Source organism: Gavialis gangeticus, unplaced genomic scaffold (assembly GCF_001723915.1).
Source record: "Gavialis gangeticus isolate Ggan-Ray unplaced genomic scaffold, GavGan_comp1, whole genome shotgun sequence".
NCBI classification, from domain to species: Eukaryota; Metazoa; Chordata; order Crocodylia; family Gavialidae; genus Gavialis; species Gavialis gangeticus.
In genome coordinates, this window is record NW_017728980.1 from 15,454,243 (window position 1) to 15,462,385 (window position 8,143).

Below are 8,143 nucleotides of genomic sequence, written 5' to 3' on the forward strand. Positions count from 1 at the left end.
TCACAGCCCAAGCTTAAAAATCTAGCTATCTTTTCTTTCCTGAGTTTGTGCAGGATGGGGTCTTGAACAAGGGGAGTAGCACTTCCGACTTGAAAAAAGTCCCAATTAAGTGGTCAGAAGTTTGGGTGTCTGCAGTGTTTATCTTAATTAAAAGATAGTGTTGAAAACATGTCAAGTAGGAGGGGTGAGAAACTAAATGGGGGCTACAATTTTCTATTTATGCCAGGTGCGGAATGAATCGGTTTTAGCTGTTAATTCATTGTAACGTAAAGGTCTGGTAGCTAAGATGTCAGCGAGTATGCAGAGAGAAATTGACCTTTGTACCTTTTGAAGACGGACCTTTTTGTATAAGGATGAAATGTGTTTTCTTAATGAATGATCCTTAATTATGGGATATTTATTTAAGAGCAACTGAATGTAAAGTTTATGACGCCCAGTCCTGCAAACTGGACTTGCCGTGGAAGTCAATATATGAACCAAAATGGGACTGTCAGTTTTTTACACTAAAGTTGACAGCGTTTGATGACTTAGGCTCTTGTCCTGAGTCCGCCGGATGGCTGACTGCCTTCTGTGAAATGCTGGACACTTCAGCTGTAGCTGGAGATGATGCTTTTTTGCTAGCTTATTGTTTAATAGATTTACGCATTAGATGTTTTGTTCAGCTTAGGAAGAGGTGGCTGCCAGCCTGAGGGCATACTTGCCTGCTCTGGTAGGCAGAATGAGCTGTGAGGTGCCACAAACATTTGTAAAGAAAAACCTGTGGACCTATGAATTCAGGGACCTGTTTTAATTTTACAAATAAATGTAATGCGTTTTGCAGGACGAAAATGGCCTGAAAGACAGAGTTATCCGAGTGGGCACCAGGAAGAGCCAGGTAAGTTTCTGTTGTTCTAACTTCTGTCCTGGCATGGCTACACTGTTGAGTCTCTTTTCAACAGGAAATATTGTGCTACTTAAAACCTTGCTGCTGTATTCCTTAAAGTAGAAAACGTAGGTGGCTCATTTCAGTTTTAAAAAGCCTTTGTGCACTACTTATGTAGGTGTATATCGAGGAAACAGTGTGTTTCAGGCATGCTGCATACAAGGCACAGTGCAGGACTTGGGGTCCCTCCAGTAGTGTTTGATGGGGGCTATTCAGAGATAGCTGTCTCTTCTAAGGTGCTGTCTCAGTTTAAGTACCAACTTCATGCAGCTAAGGGGCTGGATGGACATACTCATCAGAAGCGTTAAAAGGAGGGTGTGGATGTACCTCAGCTGGGAGGTTCAGACTCTTACTTGCGTGATCTTGTAGCGATGCAGGTCATCGCACGCACTTTACCGTGACTCTGAGCAACTCAGGGTTAGGGTTGTAGTGGCTTTGCTGTGCTCGTAGCACTACAGAGTCATGCAGATGCAACTGGGATACCCTAGAAGCTTACGTTGGTATCCTTTGATAGTGATACAGCCATTACCTCTGTCTGTGCCCTACCAAATTATTTTTCAGAGATGCTGAGCCCTCCTGACTCACAGGCGCAGCTGGTGAAGTTCTGGGTCTGTGCTTTGGAACCCTAAAATAATGTGCAGTCTTACATGTTGCTCTTGATTTATTTGAGCCTCTGTTTTCTTCTGTGTCAATTTGGACCAGTCATGTAAATCAGTAATTTGTGAAACCTCACACCCCAAGCATTAGTAAAGCATCTTTGGGTTCTTGAATTAAATACAAAGTTGTTATAGGGAAATAAATGTATTTGTTTGTGTTAATGCAGATTACCCTTTTTCCCCTGTGGTGTAACCAAAAGCACCCAAGTTCCCTCCTGAAAGCAGCCCTAGAATTCAGTAATTACGTGTTTGCTGAAGAATGAGCTCCTGGGGTTTGGACAGGATTCTGTCAGCAGTTAGCGCTTGCGGTCCCCTTGAGAGCAGAGGTAGGGGGAGATCCCTTCACGTCTGAGTTGTCGCACATTGTTGAGGCTGAGGATGAGAAGCTTGTCCCATGGCTGCCTAGCCTGGATCAGCTGTTTGAATAAATGGAACCTTAGTCCCTTGGCTGTTAAGTGGCCTGTCTGAGTGTCAGATTAGGGGAGAAATTTAAGTAACGGGCATCTGACTACCTTTCCGTTTTAGCTGAAACAGAAATTCTTTCTGTCTGTATTTTGCTGCAAGTGAGGATCAGGTATCTTTGACATAGAGGCAAACTTTATGCTGCTTGGACCCTCGCAAGGGCCTGGTGGGGGCGGGTATAGAGAGATACAGTGAGTGTGTCTTGCTATCTTAACTGCAGCTGGTAGGAGCAGGTTTGCAAAGAGAGATAAATTTCCTTTACGTTTTTGTTCTGAGATAACGTTGCTCACCCTGGCAGTTAGCAGTAGGAACATCTCTTTACTTTGGGGGAGGCTGGAGGATGAGGCACGTTAGCTTTGGTGAAAGAAACATTGCTTTCCCTGGTGGCAATGAGTAGCAGAGCCCTGTGTCCCAGATTATTGTTAAGAATTGTCAGTAATGAGACTTTGCACATCTCTGTGATTCACTTGGGAATCTGGCAGCATTTTACAAGAGGGAAAGGTGGTCAGGCTTATTTCACGTGTGGGGAAAACTAAGGTGCAGCAAACAAAGCAACTTGCTCACAGCCAAACTGTGAATCGGTAGCAGAGAGATTAGCGTGCAGGAGATCTGGCTCTTTTCTGTAGCTGTGACCTCTAGGATATGCTGCCTCCTTCCAGCTGAGGGTTGGTGGAAGGTTTCTTTAGGTTTTGCTTGGGTAGCATAGTTGCTGTGGACTGTTTTTATCTCGGGAGTATCAAACACAGCCCACAGGCTGGATGTAACCCATGGAACCCTGCATCTAGCTCATGGTGCTGCCTCTGTGTCTGATTAGACCCAATCAAGGCACGTTACCCACACATGGCATAGAGCTTATCTGCTGGACAGACCCTCTCCCCTTCCCTTGCCCAGCATGTCCGGTCCCATGGCTGTTCCATGGCACAAGATTGCTGCACGTGGCCTGGATCTTGGAGTGGCCGGCATAGGCATTGCGTGTGGCACGGTCTGGCTGGAGCACTACCTGCAGTGCATGGGGCCGCACGCCACACGTGGCAGCCTCTGTAGCCGGTCTGGGACCTGTGCTGTGTGTGTGCTTGCAGACACTGGGGCTGGGGGAGTTTGACATCTTTGGTTTAACTCAACCCGTCTGTCAGAATGCAAGGTGAAGGTCACCTCATCTGATCTGGTCTTTGCATTTTTATTTTATTTATTTATTTTTACTGCTGCTAACCTCTGGCCTGCTCTGTCTGTTGCACTCAGTTGTTGCTTTTCCCCATGTGCAAGAGTGAGCTTGGCTCGTGTCAAGCCCAAGCAGCTCCCATGTTTGGAAACAGCTTCTTTGTTTCATTAGATTATTTCACCAAGAGATGGGGAATTCTGGCCCCCGCGCAGTTCCATAGCAGCACTAGGCAAAGCACAGGAGGGTTTAGATTGTCACTCAGCAAACTGGGAGTCAACAAGCTATTTTGTGTGCCTTTGTATAGCCTTGAGACCAGGGGCACCCCAGCCTGCAGGCTTTGTTCTCTAGCACTGTCCAAAATAGTTTGACTTGACTTTCAGTGTAAGCAAGAAAATCTCTGTGCTTCCCTAATGCCATTTACCCAAGCATGGCCCTGGGTAGGTTGATCCTTACAGCTTGCCCAGTCGTAGGTAAGTACTTGTCTCTGTCTCTGCCTCGCTTAGCATTGTATGTAGGGTTTTGCCTTCTGTTTTACTGCAGCTGGCTCGGATTCAGACCGACAGTGTGGTCGGGATGCTCTGCAAGCAATACCCTGGCCTTCGCTTTGAGATAGGTAAGTGCTCAGGTGCTCGTCAAAAACAGGGAGTGGGTAGGGCGAATGGGGTATAAGCAGTGTGACAGTTTCTGTATCTGATAAGGAACTCTTGTCAGTTCCTAGTTCTGATCATGTAACTAGGCAGAGGCTGCTAATATGTGATGAGGAAGGAGCCTAGAATCCAGGAACGGCTCTCGTGCTCGCCAGGCCTTGCAGATGGCGTTGCTGTTCCTCTTGGAGAATTCTGTGGGTCTGCCTGCGTTCAGGCATGTGTGACCTAGGCACCTTCCTGTCTCATAGATTTCATAGATTAAGGGTCGGAAGGGACCTAGTAGATCTTCTAGCCCGACCCCCCGCCAGGGCGGGAGAACAACAAAAAACCCCAAAAAGAGAAACGGGACTCAAACGAGTCCAGCCAGGTAGGCATCCAGCCTCTTCTTAAAGACCCCCAGGGTAGGGGCCAGCACCACTTCCCTTGGAAGTTGGTTCCAGCTCCTAGCCGCCCTAACTGTGAAGTAGTTTTTGCGGATGTCCAATCTATACCTCCTCTCCATCAACTTGTGCCCATTACTCCTTGTTATGCCAGCGGGCGCTAGGGGAAACAGCGTCTCCCCCAAACCCTTCTGGTCCCCCCTAGTGAGTCTATAGACAGTCACCAGGTCCCCCCTTAGCCTTCTCTTGTGGAGGCTGAATAGGTTCAGGTCCCGCAGTCTCTCACTGTAGGGTCTGCCCTGTTGTCCCCGGATCATGCGGGTGGCCCTCCTCTGGACCCTCTCCATATTGTCCACATCCCTCTTGAAATGGGGCGCACAGAACTGGACACAATACTCCAGCTGTGGCCTGACCAGCGTCGCGTAGAGGGGGAGGATCACCTCCTTGGCTCTACTCGAGATGCACCTGTGGATGCACGACAAGGTCCGGTTAGCCCTGCCAACCATGACCTCGCATTGTCGGCCCATGTTCATCTTGGAGTCAATAATGACTCCAAGATCTCTTTCTGCCTCCGTGCTCTCAAGTAGGGAGTTCCCCATTGTGTAAGTGTGCTGCTGGTTCCTACTGCCCAAGTGCAGCACCCTGCACTTGTCCGTATTAAAACGCATCCTGTTCCTGTTAGCCCACCCCTGTAACCTATCCAGATCCCTCTGCAATCTCTCCCTCCCTGCTAGCGTGCTCACCTCCCCCCAAATTTTGGTGTCATCAGCGAATTTAAACAGGTTACTTTCCACCCCATCATCCAGATCGCTGATGAAGAAATTGAACAGCGCAGGCCCCAGGACCGAGCCCTGGGGGACTCCGCTACCCACCTCCCCCCAGGTTGAATATGACCCATCCACCACTACCCTCTGAGTGCGACCCCTCAGCCAATCTGCAATCCATACTGGTCTCGTACTGGTCTGAAATGTTGTTCATCTGCAAACTCAAAACTGAGGAGTAAGCAGGAAGCACTAGAGCCCGGTCCATCACTGTTGAGCAGGTGCCAGCTTCCACCTGCTTGGGATCAGCAGCAAGGCCAGATAAGGGGCACAAAGCCATTTGCTTCATTAACAATGGAATTACCTCACTTCAGCCTCATCTGCTCAGATGTACCTATCAACATCTACCACGTCTGGTTTATTTTCCTTCTGTACCCTTGGGTATAAAGAAACACACAAATGGTAGGCCTGATCTTTACTACTGCTCAGTGCACAATATTTCCAGTACTTAACTTGATTTATTCCCACTTGGATCCTGTTTTAATACCTTCGCTAGAGTGGAGGAGCTTGGCACTCTCTGCTGAATGTTGTGCAGGGACTCCCAGAGACCAGGCCTGTGTGAATTGCCATACCTCTGCCCTTAACAAGAATTATGCACCTCTCTCTTTGAATAGTTGCCATGTCAACAACTGGAGATAAGATTCTGGACACGGCTCTTTCCAAGGTAAGTGGCCTCTTCCTCTTTTGTACCAAGAGTGACTGCATTTGATAAGGCTGTGGTGGGTCCCTAATGTGCTTTGTGTTCTTCCATCTCCATTTAGATCGGGGAGAAGAGTCTTTTTACCAAAGAGCTGGAAAATGCACTAGAAAGAAACGAGTAAGAGCCCAGCCCTTTTCTTGCTTCCCCCAGGCCTGGAAAAGGTCTGGGCAAATCATATGGCTTCTTTGCATTTCCTCTCTGCATCTGAAATCCAGACAAGCACATGTATTCCTGTGGTCTCTTCATAACTCAAATAATTTTTAGAACATGTGGAAAGTGGGACAGGCCGGTGAAAGGTCCTGTCTCCTTCTTCTGTCCTGTTGCCTCAGCTACCCGTAGCTGTGGGAGGAACTCATCCCGACAAGTCTCCATCTCCTTCCCAGGCAGCAGGAGAATTTGTTGGGCAGTGATGTTCATGCTTTCCAAGCCAGCGCTGTTTTCTAAAGTATCTGTATCATGTGCCCTGTGTATATTACTGGTTGCCACACACACTTTGCATCTAGGACTTTCTATAGAAGTATGTGATTTGTTGTTAACAATAAGCAGTTCCTAAAACATCCCTTCTTGCTAATTTTATTCACTAACAACTGTGCAAAGGAATCTGAACAGGTGGTTGCATCCCTTTCTGCAGTGACCTATTCTGCTTTTTACCTCTTACTCCAGATAAGCTGAGAGGGGTACGTGCAGCTGGAGGAATATAATGGAAATTGGACTAAAATTCAAGATTCTGTTTTAGGTTGTTGGCATTGATCCGGCCAGCTCCCGTTAACATTAGTGAAAAGCATCCCATAGAATTCAGGTGCTTACAGTTGCCCCTTTCACTGGTTGCTCTTTTGGAGGTATGAAATTTTAGCATGGGATAACTGTCTATCAGATGTTAGTTCTTTAACTTTTTAGAGTGTGTAATTCCATTGAGATGAGGCATTACAAGATGAATAGGTGCCTTTGCAATGTGTTTGGGCTTCTCCAGCTCTCCTCCTGAATACACGTTGCAAGTATTTATGATGCAGCCTCTCCCCGGGGAAGATATCCCAATTTTACAGGCAGGAAACCCGGGGTACAGACAGCTGACCTGCCCAAGACTGCATAGTGAATCAGTACAAGAACTAGGCATAGTATCCAGGAGTCCTTCTATCACACTCGTCCTCTAAAACAAAGCCCTATGTGGAATTTAACGGGTCAGCCATCTGCAAGCATTTGCAGGTGTCCCATGGCTCGTTCTCCACCTCTGTGCTTTAACTTGTCTTCTCGGCTGATTTTTAGAGTTGACCTGGTGGTTCACTCCTTGAAGGACCTGCCAACATCGCTTCTCCCTGGCTTTACTATTGGTGCCATCTGCAAGTAAGTGTAGGTTGAGATGCCTGATTTCCACTAGACTTCTTTATTCTCTGCCTTTGCATTGTAAAGAAGGCATTGGTGCTGTACGTACTGTTCGTAGTGGGTCTGGCCTGTACCAGTAACACCATCAAGGGGGTCAGTCAGGTTTGCTTCCTTCTGTTCCTTCCTCGCTGCCCTGGCATTGTCAGATTACAGCCATCGTGGGTCTCTGGAAGGGGAGAGGCTGTACTTACGGCTAACGGCCCTCTGTGAGAAACTTGAGTGGCGCAAGCAGTTGGCAGTGGGATAGGAAACTTTTTCACGCTAAATCACCAGTTTGAATCTAGTTCATTCCAGTAGCTCCTGAAATTATTCTAGTAAGATGTCTCTGGCATTCTGAGCTTACTCGATCTTGCTCCAGTCGTCAGTGGGTAGGCCCATTATTGTTTAATTCACCACCCTTCTGCTTGACATGGGAGTGGGTGCATTGAGAAGGGTGTGTCAGGACTCGGAGCTATTGAGAGCCAGTTATGCTGTCCGATCAAGGTGTCGTAGCAGGCGGTGCAGAGTGGGGGCCGTTTGTGGGCCCCGCTCTGCCGTGGGGGCGGACTGCACGCCGGGTGAGTGGAGAAGCAGAGTTGCAGAGTCGGCATCTTTGTCACGTCTGCATTTGCAGGGATTTAAAATGGAGAAGGGAAAAAGTGCTCTTTGTTTCTGAAAATAATGAAACTTGGTGGAGACGATTCCACCACAGAGTAGAACCGTCTCAGTTTTGTAGCCTCCCACTAAATAATGTTGTGTCTATACTGTTTTTCTTTCCAGAAGGGAAAACCCACACGATGCTGTTGTGTTTCATCCTAAGAGCTGTGGGAAAACACTCAGTGCCCTCCCTGACAAGAGGTGAGCAGAGGGAATGAATGAATTCTGTAAATGAATTTCTGGCACTTTCTATTTTCAAAGCTCTGTGCAGGCTGGGAGGAAAGGCACAAAGCACAGCCCAGGGGCCCAGCACAGCCATGATGTAGCTCAGGGTTGTCCAGCTGGTAGTCTGCAGGCCTCAAGTAGCCCTTGAGGATTTA

At 47.7% G+C, this 8,143-nt stretch overlaps 1 protein-coding gene across 2 annotated transcripts in view; it reads left to right on the forward strand.

The window, feature by feature from the left end:
• The window catches only part of HMBS (hydroxymethylbilane synthase), a 10,239-nt gene extending 2,239 nt beyond the window's left edge, over positions 1 to 8,000 (forward strand). The window contains exons 2-7 of one of the 2 annotated variants that reach the window (XM_019510989.1): positions 821 to 874; positions 3,740 to 3,812; positions 5,662 to 5,711; positions 5,809 to 5,864; positions 7,011 to 7,088; positions 7,887 to 7,999. In XM_019510989.1, coding sequence (XP_019366534.1) covers positions 821 to 874; positions 3,740 to 3,812; positions 5,662 to 5,711; positions 5,809 to 5,864; positions 7,011 to 7,088; positions 7,887 to 7,968 — 393 coding nt within the window. In that variant the 3' untranslated portion in view covers positions 7,969 to 7,999. Of the gene's footprint in view, positions 1 to 820; positions 875 to 3,739; positions 3,813 to 5,661; positions 5,712 to 5,808; positions 5,865 to 7,010; positions 7,089 to 7,886 lie in introns of both variants that reach the window. The other variant, XM_019510981.1, reaches the window with a different exon arrangement.
• The last annotated feature ends 143 nt before the right edge of the window (positions 8,001 to 8,143 follow it).